The 16748-nt window shown below is 55.4% G+C and overlaps 1 protein-coding gene across 1 annotated transcript; it reads right to left on the bottom strand.

Annotated features, from left to right (window-relative positions):
- Nucleotides 1-2983: 2983 nt before the first annotated feature.
- Nucleotides 2984-15844, bottom strand: KCNN1 (potassium calcium-activated channel subfamily N member 1). Its single transcript, XM_080928741.1, has 9 exons — nt 15777-15844; nt 13883-14353; nt 13503-13598; nt 11891-12309; nt 9996-10137; nt 8179-8289; nt 7217-7344; nt 5724-5793; nt 2984-4221 (listed from the first exon to the last, which is right to left on the bottom strand). The coding sequence occupies exons 2-9, from the start codon at nt 14270-14272 to the stop codon at nt 3976-3978; spliced, it is 1602 nt and encodes a 533-aa protein (XP_080784867.1). The 5' UTR covers nt 14273-14353; nt 15777-15844; the 3' UTR covers nt 2984-3975.
- Between the last annotated feature and the right edge of the window lie 904 nt (nt 15845-16748).

Raw genomic sequence — 16748 nt, forward strand, 5'->3', positions numbered from 1 at the left:
CCTGTCGCCTAGAGTCTGGCAAATACACAGTCAAACAAGGAAACTGAGACCCAGGAATGGGGGACCCGGTCCTAGTCACCCAGCGTGACAGCTGTCACTGTTTTTTTTTTTCCTGTTGTTTTTAGATACTGGTTCTCACGTAGGCCAATCTTGACTCTGACTTGAGACACTCCCCCTGCCTCAGTCTCCCGAGTGCTTGGATGATAGGCAGGTAGTTTTGAGACAGGGTTTCACTGTGTTTCCTCGGCTGGTCTGGAACTCACTATGTAGACCAGGCTGGCCTCGAACTCGAACTGCTTCCCTAGTCCTGGAATTAAAGCTCAAAGCGGATTTTTTAACCCGAAAGCTTTATTTATTTATTTATTTGTTTGTTTATTTATTTTGAGGCCAGTCTCACATAGCTCAGAGTGGCCTCCAATTCACTACATACTGGGACGGAGCCTGACGTTGAACTTGCCCTCCTCCCCCAGTCTTCCAAAGCTGGCTTGTTAGGCATTTGCCACAGTGCCTGACTGTTTATGTTTTGAGACAGGATCTCACACCGTAACCCAGGCTGTTCACAGCAACAGAGCTCAGGTCTCAGCCTTTTAGGCGCTGGGTTGGCAGGCATGACCACTGGTCCAGAACCTCCCAGCTTAATCATCAACTCGCTGCCTGCCGCCTGCAGACTTACCTGGGGCACCCTACTACAGGCCTATTGTTTCCGGCGGTGCGAATTGGTGAGGACAGGGAAAGGTTGGTCTTTTCCCGCACTAGACACTCTTATTCACCTAGGGGACCCTGGGAAGGGACAAGGAAGACGTGCCTCAGTTTCCACTTCCATAGGGCCTGGGAGAACTTAGTCTCTCAGATCCAGAAGGGGATCGCCGTGCCTAGGCAGCAAATCCAGGAGACACTGACATTTTGAGTCCAGGGCTGCAGTGTGCCTGGGACAGAGAGACCCTTTTGGGGCCTCAGTTTCCCCTAAGAGCCACAGGAAGAATTGCTCCTGCGGGGAAACCTGCCTGGCGTTTGTGGGACACTGGCGCTCCCTGGTGGACGTGGGATGCACTGCGGCTCGAATTCTTTCCTGAGGCCCCCCTCGTGTGAACACAGGGAATCGCAGGCTGCAGCACCCCTCGCCAACACCCGGAGAGGACGGGGTGGGGTGGGGGGGTGGAGAGGCGGCCTGGAGGACCAGAGAGGCCCCACAGGCCTTGGCCTAAAGAGAAGTGCGGGAACTGAGGACGGCCCCTCCCACAGTGAGTGTACCACACAGTTAAGCCTCCGAGACCCAGAGAGGGCCAGGCCTTTGCCTGGAGTCACACAGCAAGTCACACCCAACCTCACCCCGTGTGTGTGTGTGTGTGTGTGTGTGTGTGTGTGTGTGTGTGTGTGTGTGGTGTGTGTGTGGTGTGGTGTGTGTGGTGTGTGTGTGTGTGTGTGGTGTGTGTGTGGTGTGGTGTGTGGTGTGTGTGTGTGTGTGTGTGTGTGTGTGTTAGAGGAAGCAGCCCTTAGTGAAAGTCTGGGTGGCTTCAGGATTTCCTTTGAGTCACCTGGAGAAGAAAGTTTCAACGGGGTCCTTTCCTGCCCTACCCGAGCGGATGCTGACTTCCTTCATCCAACTGAGAATTTATCTGTTCAGAGCTGCTGGAAGCAGATGCGGCCCCTGCTTCTGCCGGTCCGGTCCAGCACAGTGAGGTGGGAGGGGTTAACCCTGATCCACAGTGGAATGTCCCCCAATCCAATCCCAACCGGCTTCTCCCCGGTGGAAAACTTTCCCTTCCTTCTCACACACACCATCAGACCCGCCCCCAATTCAGGGACAGGCCCAGAATAGCAGATGGGGCAAGGCAAATTAAGGCAGAATTCTGAGTGCACACCTGAGAAGCCTCTTTGAGAATTGGGACCCCCTCACCTGGAGGTCCTAAACAGGAGACTCTCTAGCCCACTCCGGGTTTCAGTAGATTCTGCATGGGTCCTGAATCCCTCCCCACTTTAATTGGGGGTATCCCACTGTGGACCTCTATTTCTAGTTTGTCATAGGCCTGAAATAGGGACATAGATCAGGCAGGAGAACTTCATCCAGGATGAATGGGTGTCCCTTTGTGAAACCGCACCTCTAGGAGCCGAGTTCTATGACAGTATATGGTACCCTCAAATTATTAACTCCTGATCCTCCTGCCTCAGCTCTCCAGTGCTGGAATGACACACACGTGCAGCCACATCTAACTTTTGTTTCTTATGCTGTTCTGGATTTTTGTTTGTTTCTTAAGTTTTGAGACAGGGTCTCTCCATGTAGGTCTGGCTGGCCTTGAGCTCCTGGAAATCCTCCTGCCTCAGCTTTCTGAGTGTGTACTGTGTAGCGCCCCTGCTTTTGCGAGCTCACTTACTTGGGAGCAGCACCTCCTGGCGTCACAGGTAGGTCTCAGCTGCTGTGAAGTCGCTGGTCGCACTGTGCCCTCCAGTCATGGCTGCCCGGCCCCGCGCCACCACCATGAGCGCTTACACAGCTCCCGGCCCAGCACTGTACCCCCACCCCCGCACACTGTGGCGTCTGCGTCCTGCAGTTCAAAACTGGGCAGGGAGCCCAGCTGCATGTCCCGCGGGCCGGGTCCTCGTGACACCCGGACTTCCTGCTCCAGGGTGTTGGTTACTCAGGCCGTGGCAGGGAGAGAGTGGCCGCTGACTAGGGCGATCTGTGGCCTCACATCTGTGTTTTACTCTCATTCAGCTCCATCCCACCTCCCAGTGATGCACAGACCACAGATCCTGCTCGGACCTTAGAACATGCAGCATGCAGTACCCGTCTGAGGGACCCTGTTGTCTTCCACGCCCAAATGTCACCACCGGAGTTCCAAGTCACCTCCAGCCTTGTTTATTTCTGTGCCACCCCCAGGTCTTACTATGCATACATTGCGAGCCACCTGCCTTTGCCTTCCAAGTGTTAGGAAGAAAGGCGTATGTCACATTAACCTGCCTTATTTCTTCCGGTCCTGTTTTTATACCAGTCCCCTCCTGATGAACAGGAGCTAACACTGGGCTCAGAAGGGACAGGATCAGGCCATGTTTCCCAAACCCTCATGGGCAGTCTCAGGAAGGAGGGAGCATTTATTGAGCACCTACTGTCTGACCTGTGTGAGGTTTTGGGTTAGGCCTGTTTCCCTGATACATACATGCCCCACAGCAACCGGGGAATAAACCAGCTCTGTTCCATCCAATAGCTCCTCCCCACAAACTCGCAGAGTCCAAGCTGGGCCTCTGGGATCCCAGCACAGGCCCACTATCTCCCAAGCCAGGTGGCTGACAGCCTTATCAGGGGCTGCCGCCTTATCAGTGTTCCCCAAGTACCCAAAGTCTAGAACCCGAGGTCTGAACGATCGGTGGTAATTCTGCTTGTCTGTACCCCTGGCCTCTCACCCTCTCAAACCTGCCCTCATACCCTCCCATGTGCCCTTATTTTGACATCAGGACCCCCAAGTAGAATCTATCCACCTATGCACGTTTGCCTCAGACTGTTGCTGTGTGGCTGCAGGCAAGTGACCTCACCTCTCTGAACCTTCATTGGTTTGTATCTTACTCCAGTTAGATCTGGAAGAAAACTCATTGTATCAGTTCCTGTATACAGCAGGCACTCAATGCATGTGCAGTGACTTTCCACCCTGTCCTCGCCCATTCAGAATCCTCAGGCCGGGTCATCTACCTCCTCTGGGGAGATGCTCACGGCCCCCCTGCCATGTAAACAGAAAGTGGGCTGGAGGCTCCTGAGTTACTTAGAAATGGTGAGGCCCCTGCCACTACTCTTTGCCCTCCTGGGGCTTGGGACAGCTAAGGAGCGTGGATCCTGTGGTCCAGCCTCGGAGGGATGAATGCCAGTCCAGTCGGCTCAGTTCTGCCCAAGCTTGCCAGTGCAGTAGTCCAGAGGTTCAGAACGATGAGGAGCTAGCTGTGGCCACACGAGGGCTGAGATTAAGTAGTCCAGTGACCAACAGGCTATCACCCACAGTCTGATCCCATGGTGGGCAGCCAGTAGCTTTGTGAGCTCTGGGTGGCTGTGGCCAGGTGACCAGGCCCAGGCCAGGGCGGTGGCAGAGGGCATATGGCTTGGGCTACAAGTCCTGGTAGGGCCTGCAGGGAGGCGCCCAGGATGTCCAGCCGGCTCTCCAGGGCAGCTAGGCGTGCCTCCAACTCCTCCTGCTGGGCTTGCAGCTCCGACACTACCTCATATGCAATGCTCTGTGCCTGCAGAGATGGAGAGACAGACCAAGTGACAAAGTGAGGGACCAAGAAATGGCTGAGGATAGAGAGCTAAGGACAGTAGAGGCCATCATGAGGATTAAAGAGCAGGGGGAATTGAGCAGTTTCTGTTCCAGCAGCTGGCCTGGCTTTTTGTGACCAGCAGGGGGCGCAGGAGGTTCGGAGTCCCAACACTGGCACCACGTTCACCACCAGGGGGCACACAAACATAGCAGGCTCAGACAGAGTTAGAGGAAGGTCCTCTCCTTTAGGCCAGGACGCCTTTGCCCAAACTGTACCTCACCTGTCCCCACTTGTCCAGAAACCAGGATGGCATTTGGAAACACTCGTAACTGCACCCAGCCTCCAGTCGGCTCGTAGACCTCTCTGGTATTTTATTTATTGACTTATTTATTTCCTTAGACAGGGCATAAATAACCATGTAGCCTTTGCTGGCCTGGAACTCGCTATATAGACCAGACTTGTCTCAAACTCACAAGCCAGAATTCTGAGATTAATGGCATATGTCACCAGACCCAGCTTGGCTTTATTTATTTGTTTGTTTTATTTATATGTATGTATGTATTGTTTAAGACACAGTTTCCAGGCTGTCCTTAGATTCAAAGCAATCATCTTCCTGCAGCCATGTGTATACTGAGTCAATGATGTGAAACAAATCACTGTGACTTCTGCCTAACATTCCTGAACTCTAGAAGCTGAGGCAGGAGCATCAGGAGTTCTGAGTTGTCCCTGGCTATACAGTGAATTCCAGGACAGACTGGGCTACATGACATACTGTCTCAAAAACAAAAAGAATTTAACATCTTAGACAATACTGTGTAGAACGAGACTGGGAGGTTGAGCCTCTGCCTAGAATACCCCAGAGAGTGGCTGGGAGTGTGGCTCAGGGGTGGAGCTTCTGCCTAGAATCCCCCAGTGAGAGGGCTGGGGGTGTGGCTCAGGGGTGGAGCTTCTGCCTAGAATCCCCCAGTAAGGGACTGGGGGTGTGGCTCAGGGGTGGAGCTTCTGCCTAGAATCCCTCAGTAAGGGGCTGAGGGTGTGGCTCAGGGGTGGAGCTTCTGCCTAGAATCCCCCAGTGAGAGGGCTGGGGGTGTGGCTCAGGGGTGGAGCTTCTGCCTAGAATCCCCCAGTAAGGGGCTGGGGGTGTGGCTCAGGGGTGGAGCTTCTGCCTAGAATCCCCCAGTAAGGGGCTGGGGGTGTGGCTCAGGGGTGGAGCCCATGTCTAGCATCCTATGCTGTATATGTATTCAGGCCTAGGTTTTTATATAGCCCAGGCTATTTTTGATCTCTAAGCCTCAAAGAATCCTTTGCCTCAGCCTATGGAGAAGGTAGAGCCCCGGCTTGTGTTCCCATGCCTGGAATATTACTCATGAATTTAAACTGAAGAGCCAAGTTAAACATAAACACTTGATGCTGCATTGTGGGTTTCTAGCGTTCCCATGTCCCTGGAAGCCCATGTCCTCCCCTCCCATCCTGCTGGTGCTCACCTTGACCAGGTCGGCCAGCGTGTTGGCCTGATCATTCACTTTCCCTTGTTCAATCTTCACACTCCGGAGCCTGGGGATGGGGCAGGGACAGGGGCAGGTCAGGCTGCAGCAGACCCTCAGGGTGGAGGGTGGGGTGCATTTGTAATCCTGGCCCATATCAGGCCATTTTCAAGAACCCAGGGGTGGGCTCATCCACAAGACAGAGACAGATATCCATCCTCTACCCACTAGGAACATGCCCGTGGCATACCCCTCCCCATGGGCACCATGCACACCAGACTCCCAGTTACCCCAAGACTTACTTCTGCGCCCTAGGAAGAGCCAGGAGAGCATAGCAAAAGAAAACAGAAAGAGAAAAGCACAGCGCAACTTTAATCTCATGCTGAGTGGCCTTCAGGGCTCATCACCAGGTGACTCCCTGGTTCCCAGCAGGGGGTCCTGAGCAGTCTCCATAGGACAGGCAGGGATCTGGTCTCATAAGGTAAGAGGCCAGCCCCCTAAGACACCTTTGTCCACACACACACACACACACACACACACACACACGACTTCCGAGCAGCCCTGGGTAACTGCCAGTCACTGCCTTTCTCCCACAGCCCCTTGAGTGGCAGGTGCCAGGCACTCCATGGGCAACTTGCTCAGAAAACATCCTGAATAGAAACCGAGGCTGGCAGGGCCAGTGCCATGGGGGTCGGCACAGCACACACAGGATGTGAACCCAAAGCTGCTGGTCAGGTTCCCTTAACCCCTGGAGTGCTGTTCCACTCTCTCTTCCTCATATGCCACCCCAGGGGTGTGGGCTGCCTCCTAAGGCTCAGAGTTCTGACTCTGGTACCTTGGACTGTCACTGCATCATAGGCAAGAGAAGGGGGAGAGGGACAGATCCAACACCAGGAGCCCCATGAGGACTGAGGGGTTGCAGGCTCTACACGCCAAGGAACACCACACGGCTGGGAAGACTCAGACCCCCATCACATGTGCCTCTGGGTATTTCCTCAGGACTATTCCTTTTGGGATTTATTTCTTAGGTTTCCCGCCAGCTCAAACACTGGTTCCATTGTCAGGGCTTTTCTCAGCGCCTCCTATAGCTGTGATGGCTCCCCCACCTCCCTACCTCAGCCTGGGTTCACACCCTCCTCGGTATGGCTGCCTGGGGAATGTCTGTCCATGCCTCTGCCTCCTTCTCGGCCCTAATCCAAACGTGTTTGACCTCAATAACTGCTGGAGGATTCAGGGAAACGTGACGGAGGGGCGGGGCGGCGGAGGGGCGGGGCGGCGGAGGGGAGGTGCTGCATCAGAATGTCATATCCCAGACACTGGTGACTCACACAGGTATCCTGTCTCTCAAGAGTCTACTCTTCAGTCCCCCAACCTCCCCCTGTCCTCTTCTGGAATCATTTTGGATATTCTTGAACATTCCCTGAGGTCAGCACTAGGGCAAAGCTGTGGAGCCAGGTGAGCAGAGAAAGGCGCTGCAAAGGAGCCGGACTTACTGATGGATGGCCTGAAGGAACTTACGCTGGTGTTTCCGAACCCGGCCTTGGTCTGGCTTCTTCACTAGCCTGGTGTGTTTGTAGATGAGCCATGTCTCCCTGAGAACGTTTGCAGCGGCGTTTTTGACCTGGGGATCAAAATAAATAAATAAATAAATAAATAAATAAATAAATAAATAAATAAATAAATAAATAAAAACAAAAAAATAAGGTCATTATCAGAGGATCAGAAACTTCTGCCAATTTCTAGAAACCTCTGGGAAATCCAAAAACCACCTGTCCCGGAACCTCCGCACTGCGTACTAGCCACAAGTTTGCTCGTGGCTATACAACACGGGCACTGGACAATCCAATACTGAAAATGGAAATGTAACAACTGTGCCGTGCTCTGAGCTACTCCAGCAGTGGTTCCAAACCTGTGGGTCGCGACCTCCGTGGGGTCAAAACACAGATATCACATAACAATTCAGAAAGTAGCAAAATTTCAGTTACAAAGTAGCAACGGAAATAATTTTATGGTTGGGGGTCAACACAACAAGAAGAACTATATTAAAGCGTAGCAGCATTAGGAAAACTGAGAGCCACTGTTTTACACAATCTTATGTACCCCAGGCTAGCTTCAATCTCACTATGTAGCTGAGGCTAGCCTTGCATGCCTGCCTCTGGCTGGTTTGTGTGGTGGAGGGTGGGGGAATACAGGGTTCTGTGCATGTTAGGCAAACACTCCGACCGAATTCCAGCCCCTCATCTTATATACGGGGCACCGAGGCACAGACAGGGCGCTGTGCAAATGTGAAGAGTTTGGGGCGTGCACTTAGCGGCTTGATCCAGAACAGGGAGCGCAGAATGGCCCTGTCTCCTCAGTGAGCTGCGGACAGTGGACACTGGGCTGAGCCCGATGCCACTTTGGAACAGCTACAGTGGTGGCTCACAGAGACAGGAGTGGTCTACAGGTGCCTCACCCGCTTGGTGAGCTGTGTGTCCATCATGAAGTTGTGCACGTGTTTCTCAGCCTTGGTGAGTTCCAGCTTCCGGGCCACCACGGCCACCACGAGTGCAGTGCAGCCTGCTCCCTGTGTGTGGTGGGAGGGCATATGAGAATCCCAGTGCCAGGCAACGCCTCCTCCAGGAAGCCCTCCCTGTGTCCTGGCCCCTCCGAGAACTTACACAGAAAAGAGGGAGAGTACTCTGCCATACTGAAACATGGAGCCTCCAGCACCCAAGGGGTGCCATTAGGGCATGGAGGAGGAGGCAGATGCTGAGACCCAGAGTTCAGGAGTTTCAGTAAGACTGGCGAAAAATTAGTGGCTGGGGACCATGGCTCAGGGGCCCTGTCTAGAATCCCCCAGTGGGGGGCTGTGGGCGTGGCTCGGGGGTGGGGCCCTGCCTAGAATCCCCCAGTGAGGGGCTGTGGGCGTGGCTCCGTGGTGGGGCCCTGCCTAGAATCCCCCAGTGAGGGGCTGTGGGCGTGGCTCGGGGTTGGGGCCCTGCCTAGAATCCCCCAGTGAGGGGCTGTGGGAGTGGCTCAGGGGTGGGGCCCCTGCCTAGAATCCCCCAGTGAGGGGCTGTGGGAGTGGCTCAGGGGTGGAGCCCTGCCTAGAATCCCCCAGTGAGGGGCTGTGGGAGTGGCTCAGGGGTGCAGCCCCTGCCTAGAATCCCCCAGTGAGGGGCTGTGGGCGTGGCTCGGGGGTGGGGCCCTGCCTAGAATCCCCCAGTGAGGGGCTGTGGGAGTGGCTCAGGGGTGGGGCCCTGCCTAGAATCCCCCAGTGAGGGGCTGGTGTGCTGCTCCAGCTGCTAGTTAGACTTTTCTGAAAGGAGTAGGACTTTTAAAGCCATGTCCATTAAGGAACTATGGTTAGCCACAGAACATTCTGGAGGAATCTGGCGATTAGGAAATGTAGTTTTGTATTCCCTCCAGGCCACTCTGATCTGGAAGTCTGAATTGAGCTCTGTGCTCTGGGAGAGTGGGCTAAGGCCCATCCTTGTTCATCCTCTTTTCTTGGGTGAAACACAGCTGGGTGAATCAGCCAAGTACAATGAAACCTTTTAGGGAGGCGGGGTTACAAGAGCTGGGTCTGGCAAGAGCCAGCTAAGGTTTGTGTGGCTGAGAACTTCTTTTAGTTTAATTTTGTTTTGAGACAGCATCTCTTATGGTAGCCCAAACTGGCCTGGGTGTGGCCATCCACCTGCAGCCTCAGCTTCCCAAATGCTGGGATAACAGGCATGTGCTATGTACGTCACCAACAAATCCCCTTACTACATGTAAGTCCTGAGACTCTAGAGAACTCTGACTAATACAGCGACCATGACCGCTGATGATCCTGTGTTTGCAAGAATATTGTGCTTTAGCAAGAAATGATGGGCTAGTTAGTGGATTAGAAAACTGCTGCCTAGCCTGTGCTGTTGATGGTGCATGCCTTTAATCTCAGCACTTGGGAGGCCAAGACATTCGGATCTCTGTGATTTCGGGGCAGCCAGGGATATATAGTAAGACTCCCATCTCAAGCAAAGACAAGAAAACTGTTGCTTAAATCAGGAGAAAATGGATCTGATGTCCCAAGTGGACCACACCCATCAAAGGTGAGAGCTGAGGATGTTTCCTCCCGTGAGGAATCCAGTGTAGAGTCACTACAGAGACACTTCTATAGGTGCTGACAGTCACTCGAGCTCCCTGAAAACAGATGTGGGGCCAGCTGGGACCTCTAGGCATGGGTGCAATATCCCCAGAATTCCCTGGACAAACCCTGTAACACTGGAACCAGACTTGGGGTGCACTCACCATAATGCCAGTGAGCAGACACACGCCCTTCCCACAGTAGGTGTGTGGCACCATGTCTCCATAGCCGATGGACAGGAAGGTGATGGAGATGAGCCACATGGCTCCCAGGAAGTTGCTGGTCACTTCCTGCTTGTCATGGTACCTGGTGTTGGGGGACAGACAAGGCTCATCATTCCACGCTGACCTCACAATCTCCATTCGTCCCTTGAGATGGGGACAGGACTTTGGGGTGCATTTCCCTGGTTGCTCAGGAACTGAGGTGAGGCTGAGCTGGGATGGGGATAACCATGCCATCCTCCTCCCCAGTGGTCCTTCCAGCCTCCCGTTTCTCTGACACCCATGTCTGCCCTACCCCCCATGGCATGACCCAGGATGTCCCAGAGGCACAGCCACATGAAGACAAGCATGTAGGGTAGACACTAGGAAGAACTTCCCATAGCACAGCTGGCAAGGCCTGAGGAAAGAGGACTGGGGAAGACAGAAGGCCAGAGGTGGCAGTAGTGTGAAGAGGGGGAGGGGCACTGAAGAAGGTGGCAGACAGCCCCCCATGCTGCCCCCAGCCTGAGGCCTTGCACATGCAAAGGAGAGGGCACTGGAGAGCAGAGCTGGACTTTGGCCTCTGCAGAAGGCAGCCTAACCTACTAGGGCTGTGGAGACCAAGCACCCGACAGGGGCAGGGACTGCTCAGGTCTGGGGCAGGCAACTTGCCCACAATCCCAAGCTTCTCAGAGATGGTTCTGAAGTTAGTTTTGATTTTTTTTTTTTTTTTTTTTTTTTGAGACTGTGCATCACATAACTCATGTTGGCCTCAAGCTTGCTTTGTAGTTAAGGATAACCTCCTGCCTCCACCTCCCAAGTGCTGAGGTGACAGGTGTAGTCCCCATGTCTGACTGCAGGAACAGGATGAGCAGGGGTGGGGACAGGGCTATGGGGGTAACAGCCAGGCAAGACGGCAAACAGCAGAGCCCGGTGTTTAAGACAGGCTGCATGCTTCTCTCCTGTGCTCCCAGCTCAGAGCAGGGGTGCAGGGAGGGTCCTCAGGTTCCTCTCTTATCAGGGTGGGGCTATGAGACCTGTAGGCACAGCAGATCCTTGAGAGCCAGCCCAACCAGGCCTTTCCTGTACAGAGCAGGTGGCTGCCACACCCACCGTGCTAAGGAGGCCTAGCTGTACCTGTCAGTCAGGTCTGGAACCCCAGGCAAGTCCTTCAATGCTCAAGGACCTCAGTCTTCTTCTGGGACTTCAAAGAGCATGGCTTTCCCCCCCTGCACACTCCCAGCAGCCCATAATCTGAGACTTCTGGTTCCCAGAGCTGACAAAGACCCTGGACAGGGTGTTCCTCCTCCCAGCCAGGTCCATCCTGTCTGCCAGCTCCTCTCCCTCAAAGCTAGTCTTAAATTCTCAGCTGGTGGGACCACAGGGGTAGCTGGGTAGCTGAGTCATGGGAGTGGGTGCAAGGATCGTGGTGGAGGCTGGAGGCAGCTCAGCTGACCTGGGACTCCTGGTCCCCCTAGGGTCTGGAAGGCCAGAGACAGGGAGGGAAAGTTAACATTAAACTTGAGCCTGTACCTGGTGGCCCTGAAGTCTACCCCAGCTCCCCAGAAAAAGGAAAGCAGGGGTATCAGTGGAGGGCCTGGGATGGGGGACTGAAGTCAGAGGCCAGCATGGAATGTCTGGAGAGAGCCAGGGACTGAGTGATAGGTCTCCCTGGGGACAGTGGAGGCACAGGACACAGGCAGGGATGGACACAGTCCCCAGCTAGGGATACTAAAGTCCTCCTCCAGGCTCCTGAAAGGTCACAGGAGGATAGGAGGACTGTCTGCAGGTGCATGGAGTGAGTTGGGGACCTGGGTTTGGGGTCAAAGGCAGGTTGGTGGCGGTCCATGGTTGGTCACCTCTCACACACGCGAACTGTCCATGCAGCAAGGATCCAGGAGGAGATGCTGAAGACCAAGAGCACAGTGCCGGGGCAGATGGTCATGAGCGTCTTGGTGACAAAGCGAGTGTTGAAGGTGACGCGGTTAAGGGCCCCGATGCTGCGGCTAGACGCGTCGGTGAAGATGCGGCTGTGCAGGAGCATGACCCGAGCCAGCAGGTAGAGCCGCAGGAACATGGGGATGGACAGAAGCACATCCAGGTCTGCCTCGGCCGCCGACGGCACCAGCGAGAAGGCCAGCCTCGCCGTCCACGTGAAGCGGTAGTAGCCGGGCACTGGGTGGATGGCACACACGGCCAGCTCCAGCGAGATCAGGGACACTCGCTCCCACGTCATGGCAACACGCCAGTCATCAGCACCGTTATCTACCAAGAAGAGCTGTGGGAAGGAAGTGATTGAGTGGGTCCCCAGGGATGGGGCTACCTCCCGGGGATGGGGCTACCTCCCGGAGATGGGGCTACTCCCCAGGGATGGGGCTACCTCCCAGGGATGGGGCTACCTCCTGGGGATGGGGCTACCCCTCAGAGGGAAGACTGGCAGAGGTCTCAGCCCCACCCAGATCAGGAGTTTGGACAAAGATTACTTCTGTTTGTGTACTTTTGAGAGAGGGTCTCGTTTAGCCCAGGCTGGCCCTGAACGTCTAGATAGCCAAGAATGACCCTGAAGTCCTGATGTTCATGCATCAGCCTGCCAAAAGTTCGATGACAGTGGTAAGACGCCCCATCTGGCTGGGTTTGCTCTGCTGTTTTGTTTTGTCTTTTTTTGAGATAGGCTCTCATTATAAAGCCCAGATTGGCCTTGAACTATCAGGAATCCTCCTGCCTCAGCCTCCAAAGTACTAGGATGATGAGGTATGTGCCATGTAGGACACTTGGTTTCTTAGCTGCAGCCAAAACTCAAAGCCAATCAAGGTCACTTTGGCAGCAAGTTAAAGACCTCAGTTCAAGTACTGGATCCCACTGAAACAACCTCCACATGGACACACACACACACACACACACACACACACGCACACACATGTACACACACACATACATATACACACACACAAAAGAAAAGATAAAAAGGAGGCACTGGGTTGGGCTCTGGGGACCTGCCCCACACTCAGGTGACACCTGCTCTGTGGCCCAACTGCCAATCAGTGACCTCATCACTGTCAGTCCTCATTTCCTCACCCCCACAGCCCAGAATCTGATCATCTTAGCAGCTTCCCCATTCTGGAACCTTCTGAGAACCAAAGAGCTACACCTGTGGCTTTGTGGCCTCCCTCAGCCTCCATCCCTCAGCCTCCATCCCTCTGCTTGGGTCAGAAGGCTGTGGGTGGAAATCAAAGGGCACCTGCCTTCCCAGCATCAAAGGGGCGGCTGGAAGGAAAAACTGGTCTTAGCTGGGCCCAAGCTGTCATCTCAGCATGAGAGATGGTGACAAGATCAGTAGTCACCTGGGCTACTTGAGACCCCTAGAGAGCAGACAAAGGGGGAACGGGAACACTGGGAGGGTCGGGAGCGGGACATTACCCCAGAGGCCCTGGCCCAGGACTGGGCCACATTTCCAAGGTGCTGGGTACCAACCTGGATCTCGCGGGCGTGGTAGAGGATGACAAGGCCAAGCAAGATGACAGTGGACAGGCTGATGAGGCATTTCAGAGCAAATGAGCACAGTGACTCCTGCACACAGAGAGGAAGGGACACTGTGGGCTCCTGGCATCGCTGCCCAGACGCCAGCTGAGTGGGGACAATTGCCGCCCAAATGGGGTCTGTCTCTGTGCCTCCCCCGCTCCAAGTCTCCGCTGGCTCCCAGAGGCATCTTACTGCCACCGCCTTACGGCTCTTGGTGACTTCCCCCTGCAGTACCTGTCTGCACCCCCTCTCCTGTGTCCCTTGCCTTTGCTCATGGGGCCCAGCTGAGATGCCAACCCCAGGCTGAGCAGAGGTGAGGGCATGAAGCCTACCTTGGTGTACACACCCCAGGACAGCTCTGTTTCCGTGACCATGACGACAATCCCAAACATGCCAAAGATGAGTGCATAGTCACTGAGTCGTTTACGTTTCTCAAAGAGGGCCCTACGGTGGCCCAGGCGGTGGCTGACCGTAGAGGGCTTCCCTGAGCCTGTCCTGTCTTCATCGTCCTCTTCCTCTTCCTCCTCCTGCTCCTGCGGGTGGCCCCTGGGGCCACCGGGTGACAGCCTGGCAGGCTGACCCTTGGCCACCATGTGTAGGCCTGGGCCCTGGGTGGGCTGTGGGGGGCGGCCTGCCTCAGGGTCCATCGGCTCCCAGCCCAGGAATCTAGGCCCGCTGCCCAGAGGCCGCCCCACGCTGCCATTATGGCTGCGGCTACTCATGGCCACCTGTGTCCGTGGGCTGGACTTGCGGCAGGCCTGTTGGGGCCCAGCATGGTTCAGCAGCAGGGCTTCCAAGCAGACCTGCAGAGATAGGAAAGGGCAAACATTACCATGGCCATTCCAGAACATTCCAAGGCTCGGGAGAGTCCGGGATGCATTAATCATCTGGAAAGTCAGCATGTAGCTTCCCCTGCTCAGACCCTGCTTCAGCTCCCCGGTGACACCGCCGTGGCCCACAAACACCCCTTCCCCTCAAGCTACTGACAGCAGGTGACAAGGTAGCCTGGGTGCCTGCAAGGCTATGCATACCTCTCCCCACACAGAAGAGGCAGTTTGGGGCTGTGACTCAGCTGCCTGACACATGTGCCAAGCACAGCCTAGGAGCTGCCATGTTGTTCCCCTGAGACAGCCTCCTCCCGGGCAGGCTGGGCTGGCACAGGAGGACGGGTGCAGAGCAGGCAGGGCATCTACCTCAGTGAACAGTCCTGGGTTGGGTGCCTTTTGAGCCACTTGCCCCAGGCATCAGGGGAACTCCTGTTCTGGTTTTCTAGAGAAGCTGAAGGAGGTCAGGCAGCCGGCACCAAGTTAGAGCAGAGACTGATGAAGTCTGCCCAGCAGTGGAGGGCAGGGCCATGACAGGGAACCAGCCTGGGGGCTGTGAGAAAACAGGGACCTGCTTTCTGTCACGGGGCCTGAGGCACCAGCTCAGTCCGTCTCTTTCTCTTGTCTTCTCTGATTTTATTTATTCACTTTAGAGACAGGCTCTCAGTGGGTAGCCCAGGTTGGCCTAGACCTTGTGACAAACACCAGGTGCAGGGATGGCGGGTGTGAGTTGTCATGCCAGAAACGGTGATACATACCTATCATGTAAGCAACCGGGGAGGCTGAGGCAAGGCTAGCCCGTCCTTTGTGAGTTTGAGGCCAACCTAGGCTACGTGAGACCCTGACTCAAAATAAAATAAAATCAGATCAGTAGGTGTCCCTTGCTGAGTCTCAAGGAGGCAGCCACCTCCCCACACCCCTTTGCAGGAACCACAACAAGAATTGCCCAGGACAGAAACTCCCAGGACACTAGAGCCGTGTCCGGTGGCTTCCCCAGCAGCCGAAGTGGGAATGAGGCGGAGGAAGGCTGCTAGAGCTCTTCTCACCAGGCTCACTGACTCCCCAGGGTGACCGGCTCTGCTTGCCCTTTGCCCACTGGCCGCCAGGGAGCTTACAAGGCCAGGCTGGCAGCCCAGGTGCTGTCACTGAGCACCTTGACCTCGGTTCAGGGTGGCCGGCGAGCGCGTGCTCATGCCACTGGCTGTACCACATCCACCCTTGTGCACGGACTTCGTAGACTCAGCGTCTCCCACTCGCAAGCTTCCCTCATGGGGGGGGGGGGACACGCGCACCTACTCTTCTGTGTCTCTGACCCTGACCCGGTAGCGACATCATCCCCAGCCGCATAGCCCAGGGACTCCCTATTATCAGCCCTCCCACCCCCGCTTCCTCTCGCCAATACCTGCGGGCGACAGCGGGGACCTGGACCCGCGTGCCAGTGCGTCCCCGCCGCGGCCAGCCAGGGAGGGGAGCAACACCGCCCCGAATGAGCGGAGCCTTGGATTGGCTGAGCGCGCCAGGCCCCGCCCCGTGACCCCGCAGGCCCCGCCCATGCTTAAAGCTCCCTCCTGGGTGCTCTGCAAGATTAGGAGCCCCGTGATGGCCATCAGTGCGCACAGCCTACTACTGCAGGGGGTCCTGCACACCAGGACTTCATCTCTAGGGACAGACAAGCCCACTGACCTCGGGGACCCCCGGTCCTGTATCCTATCAGGGCAGAAAGAGCTCTAGGGAGCTGGAATCATCAGGGCTGGGCTGGGGAGACCCCCAAACCCGCTGTCCTCCCATCACCAAAGCCAGACCTGCAGAGCTCACCCGTGCAAGTGTTTGTTTTGAATCAAGGTCTCATATAACCTAGGCTGGCATCAAACTCACTGTGAAGTGCAGGTTGCCCTAGAACTTACCAGGGAACCCAGGTTAGCCTTGAACTGGCTTTGTAGTCAAGGATGACCTGGAAGTCTTGTTCCTTCTCCACCTCCCGAGCGCTGGGACAGGCTTGGGCCACCCTTCCCAGCTCATGCACCATTTTTTGTGGATTTTTTTTTGATAGGGTCCCACTCTGTATCCAAAAGCTAATTGAATTCACTCACTAAAATCCTCCTGCCTCAGCCTTCTCCCTAAGGTGCCGGAGTTTCAGGTGTCTCCTAAGATACCTGACAAGCTGAGGTCCTCCCAGCTCCATCCAATTCCTTCCTGGCCCAACATCTATGCAGCTCAGAGAGCCTCAGGAAGGACTGAGGGGCAGGTGTGTGGCCAGCAAGTGGCCCCAGAGCAGTGACAGCACTGAGCCTGGCAGAGCCACCAACACAGTGACAGTCCAGGTGTCGGAGGTCACTGCCACATCTGCACTGTCCACAGAGGTGGAGCCAGATGA

Source organism: Micromys minutus, assembly GCF_963924665.1.
Source record: "Micromys minutus genome assembly, chromosome: 14".
Lineage (NCBI taxonomy): Eukaryota > Metazoa > Chordata > Mammalia > Rodentia > Muridae > Micromys > Micromys minutus.

Excerpts from the sequence above, each read along its gene's own strand:
- KCNN1 (XM_080928741.1), bottom strand. The coding sequence starts at position 14,272 with ATGAGTAGCCGCAGCCATAATGGCAGCGTGGGGCGGCCTCTGGGCAGC. Across the intron at positions 5,794-7,216 it reads TTCCTTCAGGCCATCCATCA|GCTCCGGAGTGTGAAGATTG; the intron begins GTAAGTCCGGCT and ends CCCCATCCCCAG. Across the intron at positions 4,222-5,723 it reads CGCTGGCCGACCTGGTCAAG|GCACAGAGCATTGCATATGA; the intron begins GTGAGCACCAGC and ends CCATCTCTGCAG.